This window comes from Cornus florida, unplaced genomic scaffold, assembly GCF_030987335.1.
Source record: "Cornus florida cultivar Cherokee Brave unplaced genomic scaffold, ASM3098733v1 CherokeeBrave_3.0.0_Hap2_Chr08, whole genome shotgun sequence".
NCBI classification, from domain to species: domain Eukaryota; kingdom Viridiplantae; phylum Streptophyta; class Magnoliopsida; order Cornales; family Cornaceae; genus Cornus; species Cornus florida.
The window spans coordinates 33,328,491-33,346,353 of NW_026775578.1; the positions used below are offsets into that span (position 1 = coordinate 33,328,491).

General features: G+C 33.2%; 1 protein-coding gene across 6 annotated transcripts; it reads right to left on the bottom strand.

Annotated features, from left to right (window-relative positions):
* Window positions 1–1,008: 1,008 nt before the first annotated feature.
* Window positions 1,009–6,695, bottom strand: LOC132271205 (GRF1-interacting factor 1-like). Of its 6 annotated transcripts, none has more exons than XM_059772517.1 (4): window positions 6,477–6,695; window positions 3,286–3,362; window positions 2,340–2,424; window positions 1,009–1,680 (listed from the first exon to the last, which is right to left on the bottom strand). In XM_059772517.1, the coding sequence occupies exons 1-4, from the start codon at window positions 6,555–6,557 to the stop codon at window positions 1,246–1,248; spliced, it is 678 nt and encodes a 225-aa protein (XP_059628500.1). In that variant the 5' UTR covers window positions 6,558–6,695; the 3' UTR covers window positions 1,009–1,245. The 6 variants fall into 6 exon arrangements, with proteins under 6 accessions (XP_059628500.1, XP_059628504.1, XP_059628499.1 ...); XM_059772521.1 differs by lacking the exon at window positions 6,477–6,695 and adding an exon at window positions 6,379–6,468; XM_059772516.1 differs by lacking the exon at window positions 6,477–6,695 and adding an exon at window positions 5,186–5,404.
* Between the last annotated feature and the right edge of the window lie 11,168 nt (window positions 6,696–17,863).

The window sequence follows — 17,863 nt, forward strand, 5'->3', positions numbered from 1 at the left end:
ATAGGGCAGCTGCATTAAGCAAAAAACATCATAAAGATTTAATCAATTAAAGATAATATGTTTGTGTGGAGTTGCCTTCTACTTGCATCATGGTAAGTTGTGAAATTCCTGTCCAACAAGGATTTGGTAATTGAGTACTCTATAAATAAAGACGAGGTTGAGAGAATATTGTAGAGAGAAGAAAAGTGTCAAGTCTGAGAGAAAAGAGAATGGTAATGAGAGATTTTGAGTGTGTAATTTTGATATTGGAATAAAAATAGTCGTTCTTCTTTACCCATAAATATAGGTAATTTGTCGAACCACGTAAATCTCATTTGCTTTTGTGCGCGAATATTATAGAAGTTAACCATTGCAAAATATTACTGCGAATGAAAATATTAATCAACTATTATTTAAGCCATTTTGGTTGCAGGAGACTTGAACTAGTCCCAATAATCCAAAATGACCTCATTACAGAAGAAGGTTTTGTATGTCTAAGACTTCCATTGATTTCCCAATCATATGCATAAGAATATTGAATATGCCACTCCAATTACACTTTCTAAGATCAAATATAAATCATTTTGGAAATGTACTTCCATGAGGCACTATATCTGATGTGGCATAACCATAGTTTTTTATGAGGTTCCAAAAAATGTACCAACTATTGGAAAGCTATGTAGTGATTTAAAAGTAGTGTCTGTTAAAAATAAATAAATAAATAAATCATAATTTGGCAATGCAATTCAGAAAGCACCAAATTGATAGAGCAAGCTGTGTCCAATATATACCTAAAAAAAATTACTAGCATTTTTTTTTTTTTGTCCCTGACCTCCATCGATGCTCTAACTCCTTACCTCCCTTTGGGAAGTAGAAGTCTGGTACCGCTAGGCCACTGGCTTGTTGGTAATTACTAGCATATTTCCAATCCTGAATATGTTTGAAAAGGCAGATGTTGATCTTGGCATTACCACAATAACAAGAAACAAGATGGAAATCAATTTGGAACACCCAAAATAAGACCTAAAAGAAATGATCAACAACAGCACAACATAATATAACCTAGAAATTTACATGATTCCACTACCACAAGATGCACAGTCTCACCACTTGAAAACACTAAGAACCCTCAGTTCTGGAAATTAATCCTCACATTTGGCATCAGATAAAAAGTTTCCTTGGCTTTGAATGTAAATACTTTTCCCCGACTAGAACTTCCCTAAGTTCAGATGTTAAACAGATTACTAGGTCCATTATGCATACCTCTCAATTACCTTCTTCTGAAGCTTTCAAGTAAAGAGTGTCACCTCCATCATCGTCATGGCCGCCTCCCGAGCTCCCCCCTCCTCGCCCTTCTGCAGAACCGGCACTCCCCATACCTTGCTTGCTCCCAATTGCCAAACCCCTTCCAGAAGCCTGCAAGCCTTCCCCTGACGTGCCACGGCCAAAATCAGGAAAACCCCCAGCTCCAAGTGGCCCACTGCCCTCGCTTTGCAGCCCGTGAATTCCACTGCTGCCACCAGAGCTCATGCCAAGCTGGCTGTGCAAAGCTTGCTGCTGCTGCTGCAGTGCCAAAAAAGGCTGTTGGCTGTACAGCATGGAGGAACGCGCGGCCATAAGTGATTGTTGTGTCATCTGTTGAGCTTGCTGGTGTTGTTGCAGGTAGTTTGCTCCAGGCTGCATAATGCTACTGGGAGGGAACTGGTCATCAACAAATATGGATAAGAAATTTGCATCTGTTTTGGAGTGTTTTCAATTTAAACATAATAGCATTTAGAATTAAAGAGTTATAGTAGAGAGCGAGTTTAAGCAGCATCACTAGAAGGAGTTGAGTGGAAATGGATCCTCTCCAACCAACTCTCTCTCCTGAACTCCGCAGACTTCAATCCTGTAATCTAGATTCAGCCATGTCATCATCTTGTTAAACTCCGTGTTAAAATTTAAGTTAGAACTGATTTTTCAAGTGGTAAAGTTGAACAAGATGATGACATGGTTGAATCTAAACTGCAGGATTGAGAGCTGCGGAGTTCAGGAGAGAGATTTGGTTGGAAAGGATCCTTGTCCGGAGGGTTGATGAGGTTTTTAGACTCAAGGCTTCCCTATCAAGTCTACTTAGGGAATTTAAGAGTTAGTCCGTTCTGAAACAATCACAAATTGGAAGTTGACCAGACTATAATAAGTTTATTTAGAGATGACATCTGAGAAGGTAATCAAGCGGTGTAAAACAATGTATTTTAGAAGAAAAAAGAAATATAGAAATTATTGAGAATAGTTAACTGTGATCATATCTAGCTATTCCTCCCTTAATCATGTGACTTCAATTGCATATAAAAGAGTGCATTTAGAAAACAGGTATGTACCTGAGAATGCATTGTAGGTGGTTGAGGTTGAGAGTCAGCTATAGCAGCAAGGTACATAAGATTTCGCTGAAGCCTTGCTTGGTTCCTGCCATAGTCGAGAAAGGATTACTAGACAATATAACAATTCCAAGTCACAATTTTTTTCAATCCATGTATGGACAAAAAAATAGGCCAAAATTAGTGCTAGTGGACAAGTGAAGTGTATTTCTTGCAGTGTGGAAAAGTGAAGCAAACATAGCTATACATTGCAAGAAGATTTTAAGAACCTTAGAATTTTACGACGCCAGGATTCAAACACAATTTTAAAACCAATATTCAGCCACAAAGCCTGTTGATTACAATAACGTCGTCATGATATTGATGAAGCCATATCCATCCAATATGGCACTATAAACTTCCAGTAAAACTATCAGAGATCAGATCATCACGACAACGTTACTGTAATGTTACGATAAACATTTCTCATTATTTATTTCCTATAACTTTGTCACGGATCAAGTCCACTATTCCACCAGCCTATATATGAGTCATATCTTGTGTAGTCAATGAATCAGATTCGCCATGGTCAATCAATAACGAGATCATTGGCTAGAGAAAAGTATCAATCATGTACTGAGGTACATTGACACTAAGTCAATATTGATTAAAGAGGTAATTGATTGAAACTTTGAGAAACAGTCTAAGGTACGTAAAGAACTACAAGTGACATTTCATCCTATGGTTATGCCCATTTTTTGTAGAATGGTAGGAGTCATTTCGTAGGTTAAGTTTTTCTCCCATTACATGAATGGCCCCTTAAAGTTAAAACCTCCAAGCTCACCTCATTACTCTATTCAGATATATTCTAAAGATGTACGCAAGCAACAAACTAAATTTTGTGAGACAAAATAGCGAGCAAAAAAAAAAAACAAAACATAATTGAAGGAAAATGAAAATTCGTACTTACTCTGCACACTCGCTTAGTTTCCCTGAATTCTGGCTCTCAACAATCTTCAGAATCAATGACTTGTTCTCATCCAGATACTGAAAAATGTAAATTTTAAAGCCAGGAACAGTTGAGCAAAATAACAGCAGGCTTAACACTCCAATTATTGGAAAATATAGAAGATTTATTGGACACCACCTCTTATGCATGGCTAACATCCACTTTTCGGTTTTATTTACCTTCTTATGATATATCATTCAGAATATTATTTACTTTTCATCCCCCAAATTAATTCATTAGTTGAAGGGATGATGATGATGAAGAACAACAATAAAATAAAATAAGAAGAAGAAAGTAATTGATCCAATAACTGTTTTTATATAATTTACCTTTGAATTTCAAAAGTATAATAAGATCATATTATATGCCATAAGCACTCCATCTCACCCATCATGATTTATTTATATGATTACTATTTTCTCCATCTTCTCCCTCTTTTGATTAACATTGTCTTGGGTAACTATGTTATATGGACTCTTGAAAAGTAGGGGTGAAGTAGCTGTGTCTGGGACATGTGTCCACTCTTTTGATTGGACATGCACCTATAACGCATATCTAGTAATTCAATTCTATTATATTATTACTTCAAAACGAGTGAGCTATCTGTATTAGACACTAGGTTACACGAAGATACTATTTTACTTTTCGACGAATGTCAATGCACTTGTAACCTTATTTCAGATCATAATAGAAGTTGTGGGTGGTACTACAAAAAACTTAATCAACACAGACAATATATTGATAGCATCAAAGAGTCTTTAGGTCTAAACAATCATTTTCCTAAGTAAATTGATGATGAATAAGATGTTGCAATATTGCTAAAATTGAGCCTACAATATGAGATATGGACACCCAACCACTTAATCAAAATGAAGCATCTTGCATATGATTCTACAAGTCTAAGATAAAAATTAGAAAATTAGTCTCCGTTTGTGAATAACTCATCTCGTATCTAAGACTAGGCCTACATAGAAGAGGGAGCCTTGAGCACTCTAAATTGCTTATGGAACTTGAACAATAGAGTAGGATCAAAACAACATAGTTTTATTTTAAGAATAAGACGGAGAGCTATCCAAATGACCAAAATTAATATGACATACTAAGAAAGTATAGTTATACCAACAAAAACTCATGTTATCTTATAAAAAGTGAGGTAACTAAAATATATGATGACAATAAAAAAAACCGTGTATCAGATCCTTCAGCCAGATTTACATCTACAATGACAGTAGTCACACAAAAAAACTAAAAGGTCTAAGAGATCAGTAATCCACAAAGTGAGCCGGTCAAGTTCATACTATATTATAGACTAGCCAAGCAGCAAACTCGGAACCAACTTGAGGTCAGTTTGGAATGAAGAATATCAAATTTAGACAATCCAGAACAGCCCATAAAAACAAGTTACTTTTTCTGTCAAGAATTTTTCTTTAAACCTCCTTTGGTGGATTAAGTGGGTGGGATCCAACAAAGAGACTTAGTAGTTGCAGTTTCAACTATCTAAAGCTCAACCATGAGCATTAGCCCAGATGGTATGACCTCTCAATCTCCAAATAAGAGGTCGAGTCGAGTGTTTATGCCGTGGTAGGTAAAATTAGTGAGGGTGTGTGTGTTTGCTTTGAACCATTCGGAAAAATAAAAAATAAAAATGGACAATAGCCTAGCTGGTACAAGCCCTTCTCCCCAAAGGGAAGGTCGGGAGTTAGTGGAGGCACGGGTGTGTGTGAGATTGCTTAACCTTACAAAAAAAATGAAGCAAACTGATGCAGACATGAATACCATCAAAGAGTGGTTCTCTTTTACCATTCTTACATGGTATTTTTTTACATAGAAGAGAAAGATGATGATGAAAACATGGACATACAATCCAAGGGCTAATCTCAGACGGTATATCCTCCTCCTCCTCCTTGATAAAAGGTTGAGGTCCAATAGGACAAATGGGTGACTGTGATTTACCCATCAAAAAAATTTTAAAATCCACTTTTTATCTTTTATCTACTGAAAAGAAGGGGAAAAGAAAGAGCAAGGGGCCACTATACGAGATACATGGAAACATTAGCAAACAAACATCATTCTAAACAGCAACCAATTTAATAATAAACTTAGAGGAAGAGGATAGGCACAAGACTACAGAGTTATGATAACGTAATACAGCAATTTCAAGTCTCAAATATATATATATATATATATATATATATATATATATATATATATAATAAAAATTGGAAAATAAAAGTTCACCCAAAACTCAATATTGTAAACAATAGGGGAGAAAGACACCAAAAACCTCAAAAAGGCTACCAATTTGTTCTCCTGAAACAAAACTAGCAAAACCCTTTTGATTTAGGAGAGAACCATTTTAAAAGACCAGTAAGGAGGAACCAATTAAAAAGTAAATTAAAGATAAACCCCAGAAAAACCCCATTTGACTATTTGAGAATGAAGAGGAAACATCAAAACAACATAACTGGAAGTATACCCAAATGAAAACTAAAATATACCCAAATGAAAACCAATAAGAAATAATTTGGAAGAGACAGAAGGATGAACTAATAAACAAAAAATATACCCAAATGAAAACCAAGATGAAAAGAAAAACAATATATTACTCATTTAATAAAATCAACCAGAAAAAAGAAACACAAACACACACACACACACGTATATATATATATATATCAAAGGCCACCAATGTCTACCTCCACAAGCAACATTGCCATTTTTCTTTTTTTAATGAAAAAAAAAAAGTACAGTACTTTTATAATGAAAAAAAACAGTAATACATGAACCAGGGGGTCTCGAACAGAACATCATAGAAAAAAGCTAAAACCCATGTGAAGACTGTTAGCACATATCAAAATAACATATACGAACACCCATCAACATCCACACCCGTATAAATAAATAAAATAATCATTAAACACCCATTAAACAGGGATGAAACAATCAGAAAGCAGATTGTGAAGGAGCAGAGATAACCAACAAATACCCATTAAAAAGGGATCAATACATATGTTGATTCAACAAAAAAATAAGGTAACAAGTACAGGGACAAACCACAGAGAGCAGTAGCCAGAGCGTGTGTGTGTGTGTTTGTGTGTGAGAGAGAGAAGCAAAGAAAGGCAGAGACAGAGAAGGATAGAAAGGAAGAGGACCTGTTGAATGTGATCAGTGGTAATGTTGTTGGGGTGGTAAGCTGCCATCATGGGCTGCATCTGCATCAGGTGCGACTGCATTCCTTACCTTTATAAAATCCACTCTCTTTCTCTCTCTCTCTCTCTTTCTCTCTCTAGCTCTATGTTTCACTTTCACTTTCTCTGAGTACTGTCTTTCTCACTCCAACAGAGCTGAGAAAGCAGTGCAGGTGCAACAGAGTCCTCTGTGCAATTAATTTTATGTGTCTTTTTGGATAAAGGATGAAATAGACCAAGATGGTACCAAGAATTACTTACCAGACAGTGATTGGATTAAAAGGTAAATAAAAAATAAAATAGAAGAATTATTTTGGGCTGGTTCAAAATTTTTAAAAATAACCTTTTATTTTCTAAGAACTGAAAATCTCCCTATGAATTATTTTTTAAAATTTTTTTTAAAAATATTATTTTATAATTATTTTTAAATAGTTTTTATGTTTTTTGAATTATTGAGAATGATCGTAACGAGTCTTTATACTTTTGTAAGTGGTTAGAATAACGGTAAGCTTACTCCATTATAACGTTAAGACGTCGCTGTAAAATCAAAAATAATATATTCGTACAATGTAAGTCTATGTACATCTCTTAAACTTAGACTTGTTATAACTAATGTATCATTTAATAAGATAGCCATTTTTAAGCGGCAACAATAAAAATAAGAAGGTAAATTTTATGATAAAATAAAATGGATAATTATGAACACTTTTGTCATTTTCTTTCTAAAGTATACTGAAACACATATAGCCCCGTTTGACATACTTAGATGGGCGACGCTTAAAATGGTATAATGTTAGCAAGCTTTTTAAGCTCATCCGTCATCGCTGATTGTTCAGCCAGCTTTCCACTGCTTCCAACGAAAGTTTTTTCGTGGATTTGGAAGTTTGTGAAAGAATTGGGGTAACCAATGTTCGATAGCATTTGGTGGAACAATCAGCGATGACGGATGAGCTTAAAAAGCTTTGCATCCAGATCTGGCAGGCGACTGTGCATCGGAAAACAGTTTTTGAGAAGCTTGTCCCACATTATAGAAAACTGTTTCTTTTGAAAAAGAGGGCAAATCGAGAAGTCTTGTAAACTTCTTCTTTTTGTTTCTGTTTTATTATTTTTGGATTATTATAGTGTCTATTTTGACAACAAAAGTATATTTGTTCCGACCTTAGTTTATTTTACACAGTATTAAAACACTTCGTGAATAATGACCCAAAACTAAAACACCATAAAATTGTTTTTTTGTTATTTTGACAACCGTTCATAACCCAAAACAATAACATTAGTGCAACACGGGCCCTAACAAAAATATCATTCCCAAACATACTTCTAATTTTTTTCCAAAACATTAACGCATGCCAAACGGACCATGTGAGATTCTCTTTGCTACCTTTTTTTTTTTTTTTTTTTTTTTTTTCCTCCTATTAATTGGTAAGTTTTCTTTATGAGATAAGATTATTCTTCAATTTTTCATTCATTTTTCTTCGGTTCCTTCAATCCAAACACAAGTATAAGTTGCAAAAAAAATAAATAAAAAAATAACAGTACAACAAGAAATGGAACACTTTTAATAATTTAGTAAATGATTTCTCGTACTCTTTTACATTCATTTTCCTTCCAATTTTAATCCAAAAGGTGACTTCAAAGTTGTACAAATGACATCCTATGATAGGCTATATATGCATGCATACACTTTATATATCAGCGACAAAATGAATCTCAAAGAGATCATTGATGCTTGTGAGCTGCTTTGGGTGTCTCTCTCTCTCTCTCTACTTTCTCTCTCTAACAGCAGCGGGTCACGTGATGAATAATCATAAAGAGTTTGAGAAACCTAGAATGTTTTTGGACCTCGGTCTTAGACTGTTCACTTGCTTTGATGACTTCATTGCATAGCTGCCGTAACGTGTCATGCACGTGATTTTGGTTGTGGACCACCTGATCTGATCCGAACCAGTAAGGGCTATTATTATTCCATCCATTTCGGTTCAATAAACCAGCAAATATTTTATGAATTAATTTATATTATATTTTTTTATTAAATGAATATTCTAAGGGTGTAGTCTTTTCTTTTATTTTTTAATAAAAGATATTAATAATAAAAACAGTTTTACCCTCTTTACTGTATGAAGCTTCATTAAAACCTAAGCCAATTTTGTCATTCACATTCTTACCAACATTAATCATCTCATCAAGTTTAATTTCCCAAATATAAATCCAATCAATTTCTCTTGTGACTTTTTCAATTCAATTTCAAGAAATTCCAATTCGAAAATAAGAGATTCTTTTGCAAAATTAACTTGACTTACTTCACCTTCTAGGAATCTTACATTTCCATGAAGATCTTCAATCTCCTTCTTTTTCTGTTCACTTTCCTTTTTCAGAGCATCTTTTTGCTTCTCAACTTCTTTCAATTATCTACATTGATTATTGAAGCATTTCTTCGTTTGAACATATGTAACATACAATTCATTAAAGGTTTTATCATAATTCTCCTTTGTTGCTTCCTTGTAACAATCTTCATCATTAGATTTTGCTATGTCCTCAAAATCCGAGTCATCTGTGTCAGACAAAGACAATCTTTTAGAAACATCATTATTCACAAAAGCAAGAGAATTATCATCATCATTAGAAGAATCATCAGAAAAATAAGCATTTTTCTCTTTAGAAACTGAAACATTCATTGTTTTATCCATTTTTCTATCTTTAGACTCTTTCCTAGCAACAATTTTAGGACTTGGACAAACAATTGATGTATGACCTATACCACCAAATGTCCAACATTTAATCTCAGTTCCTTTAGACTCATCTTCTCTCCTTTTATCTTGTCTCTCACTTCCCCTAAATGAAAACTCTCTGCTCCTAAACCTTGACTCTCCCCCTTTCTTAAATGCATTTATTTTTTCAGACTTGATCAAATTTCTGAACTTTCAAGTGATGAGAGCAATTTCTTCATCAGACTCGCTATCATACCTAACCTCAGACTTGGAAGAATCAAACTTTGAAGCTTTTAGGGCTAAGTTTTTAGGTTTTAGGGAATCTCCATAGTACTTCATCTCATAGTTCTTAATATGACCTACAACCTCATCAACTTACATGGTAGTGATGTTTTGAGTTGCTTGCAGTGTTTCAACTTTGATTCTTAACCTTTCAGGCAAAGACCTAAGAATTTTCTTGTTAATTTTCTTATCTGTTACTTTCTTTCCTAGTTTTCGAAGGCCAGACACAATATGGTTAAGTTTCATGTAAAACTCAAAAAATGTTTCAACTTCTTCCATCTTAAGATTTTCAAATTGAAACACAAGCATTTCAATCTTTGAAGATTTGACTTCATCTGTACCCTTATGGGTAAGTTGAAGTATATCATATGCCTTCCTTGCAATTTTACAATGAGCAATACGAGCTAACTCAGATTGGACAACCGATTTAAATAACGAAAACAAAGCTTTGGTGTTTCCTTTTAGAGCATTATTCTAAGCTTGAGTCCACTTAAACTCTTCCTTTTCAATGGTAACTCCATCCTTTGTGATTGTAGGTTTGTTATAACCTTTTTCAATTGCAGTCCAAACATATTTACCTTGAGTCATAAGAAAAGCTGTCATGTTAGGTTTTCAAAAAGCATAGTGTTACCCAAGAATTGACTCTAGAGGGGAGGTGAATAGAGTAAATGGCCAATTTTCGCAAATTATAGAAATACAATTTCTAATCAACAATATAACCTATTGTGCAATAATCAACATATGAAATCAAGATATGAAAGTAAACAATTTATAGCACAATTGTAAAAGAGATAAGGGAAGAGAAATTGCAAACTATAACATGGCGATTTTTGCAAGGTTCGGAAACTCCTATTCCTTGACTCAAGATCCCTCTTGAGACTTCCCAATCCAATATAACTTCTCCTTACAGGTAGAAAGCAAACCTTGATTAGAAGTAACTCCCTACTAAGAGAAAACCTCTCTTAGTCTTCATTTGGGTCACACCAACCCTTAGAATATCCTTGCTAAGAGACCACTTCTCTTAGTCTTACATAGGCCACACCAGCCCTTACAATTTCTTTGCTAAGAGAAACTCTTCCTCTTAGGCTTACAACAGATTTGTAGATAGAATTTGTAGTACGAGAAATCCTCTCAAGAACTGATACAATCAAACCTTACAATAGAGTATATATGAAATCAAGTGAAGCTCAAACTCTAAGTATGAAATGTATGAGAGATAGAACAAAAGTTCAGCAAAGGCTCACGAAATGCTCTCTGAAGTTCACTCTGGTTCAGCTATGGAAGCTTGTATATGAGATGAAGATTGATGTCTAAACATAGGCTCTATAAGTAAGTAAAAGCAGAACAAAAGCTCTGTATAATGGTAGAGCCAAAAGCTCTCTTGGATGCACTTGAATGATGTTCTTGAATGCTCTCTCAAGTAGTGTCATTAATCTCCAGACCAACCCACTGTATTTGTAGAAAATTCGAGCTCAATATAGCTGTTGCAGGTAGTTGGAAGCATTTAATGAAATTCTAGCCATTTGAATTTTGAATTTGCAGAGCTGTGACCAAACCGGTCGACATGTGGCATAAACCAGTTGATGTATGCTGCAAACCGGTCGACGTATCCTTTTATGAACCGGTTGATGTATGCTTAATCCAGTCGACGTAAAAGTGCCTTTTCTTGAATTTTGCTACTGCCTAGATACCGGTCGACGTGTGTATCAAACTAGTCGACGTATATGTTATGTTCCTGAAATTTCAGTACTGCCTAGATACCGGTCGACGTGAAGTTAGAACCGGTCGACGTAAAACCTGGTATTTTGACAGTTTTGACAGATGACAACTTATGCATAGGACTTTCAGTATAGGACATCTGCACACAGCTTATTTCCATTGAAAACATTTAAGTAAATGTCATTACAGTATTTATATGTCCATTTACTTTAAGTTTACAATGTAAATAATGATCTACCCCCCATTTGGATTCAATAAAAAATACTAAAAAAATTGAAATCCAACTAAATCAAAATGTAGAAATTTAGTTTTAGTACAAATTTGGATTTTCGACAGTTTTGATAAAAATGAATCCTTATGTAGACCAATGTAGACTTGGTCAAAAATTATGATAAAATCAATTTAGGCTAGTTGAAGTATAAAGAGTTATTACTGGGAAAAATAATTTTGAAATAATCATTATTTCAAAAATCCATTTTTCACATTTAGCCAAAAACACAATTTTTCATGACGCGCATTATGGGATCCTAATGTCCGTTACCAACTCATGGTAATAAAGGCTTCTCATGCCTTAATCGTTGACCAATGTGAATTTTATGATTGATGTGCATGGTCTTAGCATTTTTAGCACAAGTGATGAGTTCTTTCAAAGCTTATGCAAACTTGAACTAACTCACTCTTTAGTAAAGACTCTATATGTCAATTGTATATGAATGAAATGTATAGTCAATTGCTAATTGATATAGGAGCATATGAATGATGATATGATATGCATGGTCCTATAGAGATGAGCTTCAAATGGATTCATAAATACTTTAACATTGAATCCTAAACACTCACCATCCTATCTACCCATTTTTTCATTCTTTGTCCATGATCGTTTAGGCTTTGAGGTATTCTTGCTTTGTTCATTTCTTTGAGTTGCTTTCTTGATCATTGATGTCCAAGCTATCTTTCTTTGCAACTTCAACTTTTCTTTGTATCCATTTCTTTCCTTGATGTGATATTGAATAATGGAATACTTGGAATGGTCCTTATGATCTTCATTGAGGTTCTTCATTGAATATAAGTCATCTATAACACTCAATGTGAACATTAGTCCTTAAACACCATTAATAGTTTGTTATCATCAAAACAACTAGATTGTCATTGGAGGAAATCCTTAAGGTCAACACATAGTTATCACTATCAAACAAAGAGTACGTTGAATAGATCCACTTTCCTTAAGAACATTATCCATATCAAATTTTGAAAACAAAAATAGAGATTTTTTTTAAAAAAAAAAAAAAAAAATTCCACAAGTAACAACTCAATGTATAGAGGATGGCTCTGATACCACTTGTTGAGTGTGCGCAGCAGAGTGATTGTGGAATATAATATGGATTGATAATCTAGAGAGATGGTAAATAGATTCAACTTGCTCTTTTATCCAATTTTTACTTATTTTAATTTTACCGAAATAAAACTATAATCAAACCACAAAGCAAAAATAAAGTGCAAGTAAAGTAAATAGAGTTTGAGAGATGACACCAGGATTTTAGCGAGGAAACCCCAATTGGTAGAATAGACCAATTATAACAAAAAACCTCGTTAGACTATACAGTCCTGAGATAAACAATCCATTATGTTTGAAACAAAGTATATCGAACTTTGACTCAGTCTCACACCCTATCGTTCTACCAAAAACCAATCGCTGACAATCCTTGACTTTGCGACTCCCCTGTCCAACAGCTCTGGACCTCAGGCTTACTCTCGATCTCTGTAGAAGAGTTGCAGGTAGATCAGACAACACTCCACGAATGCTCTAACCCCTTCAAAGTATGATCGCTTCACCCCTTTTCTTCTAGATCTGAATTTGACGAAGAACGAATGAATTCTACTTTTCAGGAATTTCTGAATCTTCAATTATGCTTCAATTCCTATGAGATAGAGAATAACACTCCTAAATCACTCTTGTGTTTATGTGTGTGCTCTCAAAAATAAAATCAGAAAAATCAGATTGATTTTCTGAATGAATAAAAATATCTCTAGCTCAAAGATAGCTCTCTAATAAATCTGAATTTTGTATGCAAAAGCCGTCTATAAAATATCTCTCTAAAGGCTTTCTCAAAATATAGAATTGATGCTTTTAAAGCCATCAATAAACCAATGTATATAACAAGGTTTATATAGAGTTTAGAAAGTCCTAATCCCTCAGAAAATATGATAAATTTCGTGCATAGGACTTGGAAGAAAATTGGGATAAAAAAGGAAACATTAAGAAGAAGGAAACTTAAATTGGAATAGTACTAGGACTTCTTGAACCTATTCGATAAATCTTGAACCAGTTCAAGATGATAGAATGTAAAATCTTCTTCTAAAACATCCAAAACCCTTCCTAAATGTTCTCACTACCTCTCAAAACTTTTTATAGCATTGTTCTCATCATCTTAGAGTGTAGTATATCATGAACACTTGAAATTCTTCAAATCTGCATTCGATCTTCAACCTTGAAATTTTGAACCAGAAAATTACAACTCGATCGGACTTGTTTTGACAACGAAATTAACTAATATTCAATATATATATTTTTCACATGCTCCCCAAAATATATATTTCACAATAACCTCCTAACATTTGAAAATATGTGCAAAATGACCCTCCGCCTAACGATCATTAAAAAATATTTATTAACTCTCAAATTTGACAAAAAAGTTATCTGAAAACTCTAAGAACCCTTTTTTAAATGCCCACAATGCCCTTAATTCACAAACTTCTATATAGGGTAGCGAGCGAAAAATACCTTTATAGTATGCGTAGCGAAAAACCCCTTATACATTCTAAAAAGTCTATAACTTTCAATTTTGGAGTAAACAAAGAACTAAATGGTTAAAAGACTAAAGTGCATGTCCTTCTATAACTAAATAAAAAAATAAGTAAAAAAAATCTAATGAAATGTGAAATAACTAAATTGTCTCTCTTTTTATATATATAATATAAGGTTGCGGGCAAAAAACACCCATATGATATATGTATAGAGTATATAACCCCATATGCATTCTAAATTTCCTTAACATTCAATTTTGGTGCAAATAAGGACCTGAATGCTGGAAAGACTAAAGTATTCCTCTACAACTGAATAAAAAACAAGTAAAAAATCTAAAATGTGACAAGTGTGTGTGTGTGTGTGTGAGGACATTATCGAAAGAGTATTTTTAAAATTTTATATCTTAAAAATGTTAAATTTTTAACAAAAGAATGACATCAAGCCCTTTTTTGCTACATTTTTTCAAACTTAACGGACTTATATACTCAAAATAAAGGATAGAGGTATTATTCGCCCAAAATGTAAACATTATGAGTGTTATTTATCCAAAATGTAAACATTATGGGTGTTTTTCTCACTTTGGCCTTATAAGGGCATTATAGGAAGAGATAAAGGTGTTTTCGAAATTTTATATCTTAACAGTGCTTCAAATCCTTTTTTTTGCTCATTTTTCAAACTTAACGTACTTACATACACTACATAAGTCCTTCTTTGCTCATTTTTTCAAATTTAACGGAGTTATATACCCAAAATAAATGATAGGGGTGTTATTTGCCCAAAAATATAACATTAAGGATGTTTTTTCTCGCTTTGCCCTTTTATATATTTTCATATTTTAACACATAATAACAGCCATCTTTGAGTGTCTTGAAATATCCTATTATTTCAACATCTCCATTTCTCTCGCTCAATTTTCTCTTTCAAATTTTTATGGAATATACTTATTTGTATAATTTGATAAATATAAGGGATTAATTCAATTAACTTCGGAAGGGTAGTCACACATTTTGCATATATATATATATATATATATATATATATATATATATATATATATATTTTTGGCGCTTTACATTTTTTTTAGTTTTATGGCTGTGTAGGTGCAAAATTTCGCTCAACCAATAATGATTGAGAAAAATAAAACAACACACTCAAAAAACAATAAGAATAAATAAGAACAGTGTATAGAGAAGTGTAGAATTGCTTGATCCTTTTATTGGAGGTCTGAGCCCCTATTTATACATAAAAGGGTGGTCGAATTAAGGTAGGACTCGCATTGCTTGTCCTCCAATTCTTCCTATACAGAGTTTCTTTACAAATAGAGCTTTTCCCTTGTATAACTTTCTATACGTATTACTTGCCTTGTACAGAACTTCCTATCTCAGAATTTTCCTTCTACAGTAAATCCTTCAACCGGTAGGACTTGTGCATTATTGAATAACTGGGCTGAACATATTTTGATCCGGCTGGGCTTGAGTAACGGACCGGATGTTAAATATTAACAAGTTGGGTTGATGACCTCTTGATTCGGCCTTGATGGAGGTTGGAGGACAAATAACGATGGTCTTGGGCTGTAAATACCCTCAATTTGGGCTTGAGCATGATGGGCCTTATATGTCCTTGGAATGCAGATATGTGTAGTGATGACGTGTGCGCTTTTTATTGGAGGGAGTTTTTTTTCCCTCCACAGGCTGGTATGGGTATTTTAGACATTTCATTAATCTTTCATTAACGTCAAAGTACTGAATGCCCTTATTTGCACAATTTTAAAATGTTGGGGGTATATTAAATGCCAAGGCGTAGGGTTTTTATTTGCTTTTTACACTATTATATATCGTAACACTAAATTACGTATGTATGTTTAACATATTATAAGATATATTATGTCGGATCTCATTGACCATAATCCAAATATAATTTGTTTAACTCAAATTTTCGGATTTAGACAGTTAATGAATTATGGGATTAAATCTTCTTTTCATATTTGAGTTAAACCCATTCAAATAAAAATCCAATCCATGGACACGTCAAGTTGTAATTTTTTAATATCCCAAAACAATGCATTATTGGATACTTCCTGATTCAATCTTTCAATATATATAAATTTTTTTTTTTTTCCTTAGTTGGTACTCACACACACATGCCTCCACTGAGATTTGAACCTCTTACCTCTCTTTGAGAAGTAGAGGCTTGGTACCGCTAGGCCAGCCTATTGGTAATATATATAATTTGTTTCGTGTAGAGTAAGTGGAAATAGTTTTTCTTTATTATTCTTTCTTAGTTGAGCATGGAGATGAACATTCAAGAGAAAAAATATTGTAAAATAGGCAAATTAATCGAGTTATTTTTTAACAAATCGGGATGAAGTAATTAAAAATGACTTAAAAAAATTTAAATTTGTGAAAATATATAGTGTATAATAGAAAAGAATCATGATTTCATACCTCAAATAAAATGTGGTAAATTGACATATGACATACTCCAATCGAAATGTCAAATTTATTAATATTTGAAATTTCCTATGGAGATGCTCAATATACTAAATTTGAATTGTTTGTGGGATTCATAAACAAAATAATAGGAAAATTTTATTTGGCATACTACTTTTTGATATGCTAAATTTGACATAGCTTATGGTATGCCAAAGGTCAAGTAGGCATTTGAGGTATTGGTTGGAGGAGTTTTTGATGTCAAAAATAGCTGTTGCAAATGCCACATAAGATTTGACATATCGATTGGAGATGCTCTCTACTTACTCTTTGAGCTCATTTGATAAATAAGTCAAGCATGAAAACCTTTTGACTTTGCTCGTTGAATTTGTAAACAAGTTCGTGAACATATGTTTGTCGACAAGACTCATATATTAAGAATTGTTAAATTGATAAACTAGAAATAATTTTATCACAAATATATAGTCAATTTCAAGCTTGAAACTAACATTAATAAAAATAAAAGTCCAATACAAGTAACACCTCACTAGAAATAATTTTATCACAAATATATAGTCAATTTCAAGCTTGAAACTAACATTAATAAAAATAAAAGTGATTTTATCACAAATATATAGTCAATTTCAAGCTTGAAACTAACATTAATAAAAATAAAAGTCCAATACAAGTAACACCTCACTAGAAATAATTTTATCACAAATATATAGTCAATTTCAAGCTTGAAACTAACATTAATAAAAATAAAAGTGATCTTTTATTTTTATTAATGTTAGTTTCAAGCTTGAAATTGACTATATATTTGTGATAAAATTATTTCTAGTGAGGTGTTACTTGTATTGGAGGATTATTTTGTATTTATTATTTTTTATTTAACCTTGCAAACACAAACATAGCACGAATTAAAATAAGCAATCCGTAGCCGCCAGAACAAGGATATTATCAGAAATATGATCAAGAACAGTATCCTTTGCTAGATGACTCCTAAAAAGTTTCGCAAGAACATTTGCAACCTAATTACCATGCATATGAGGCTAAGACGTGAGGATGAGTATTGGTGGAATTGTGTGGACAAAAATACTAGTGAAAATCATACATAAGCAAAATAATTTTTTCAACCAAGCCTTTTATGGCGATTGACACTAAAGACAAATCTCACTATGACACGTTTCAAAGATGGCAGGTTAATAATGGAGGGTTAGAGCAAGTTTCATTGACAACTAACAATCGTTGAATATTATTTTGGACTCAACCCTAAAGTTTCCTAAAAAGTAACTATGAAGGTTTTCTTTTTTCCTATTTTTCGCATCACTTCACCAAGCATTTATTATAAAAATACACCACAAGGCAATGATGTTCATCCAATGGTGTATCACGTGGTAAAAGCTT

Excerpts from the sequence above, each read along its gene's own strand:
- LOC132271205 (XM_059772515.1), bottom strand. The coding sequence starts at position 3,521 with ATGATATATCATAAGAAGGTAAATAAAACCGAAAAGTGGATGTTAGCC. Across the intron at positions 2,425-3,285 it reads AAACTAAGCGAGTGTGCAGA|GAACCAAGCAAGGCTTCAGC; the intron begins GTAAGTACGAAT and ends CGACTATGGCAG. Across the intron at positions 1,681-2,339 it reads CACCTACAATGCATTCTCAG|TTCCCTCCCAGTAGCATTAT; the intron begins GTACATACCTGT and ends GTTGATGACCAG.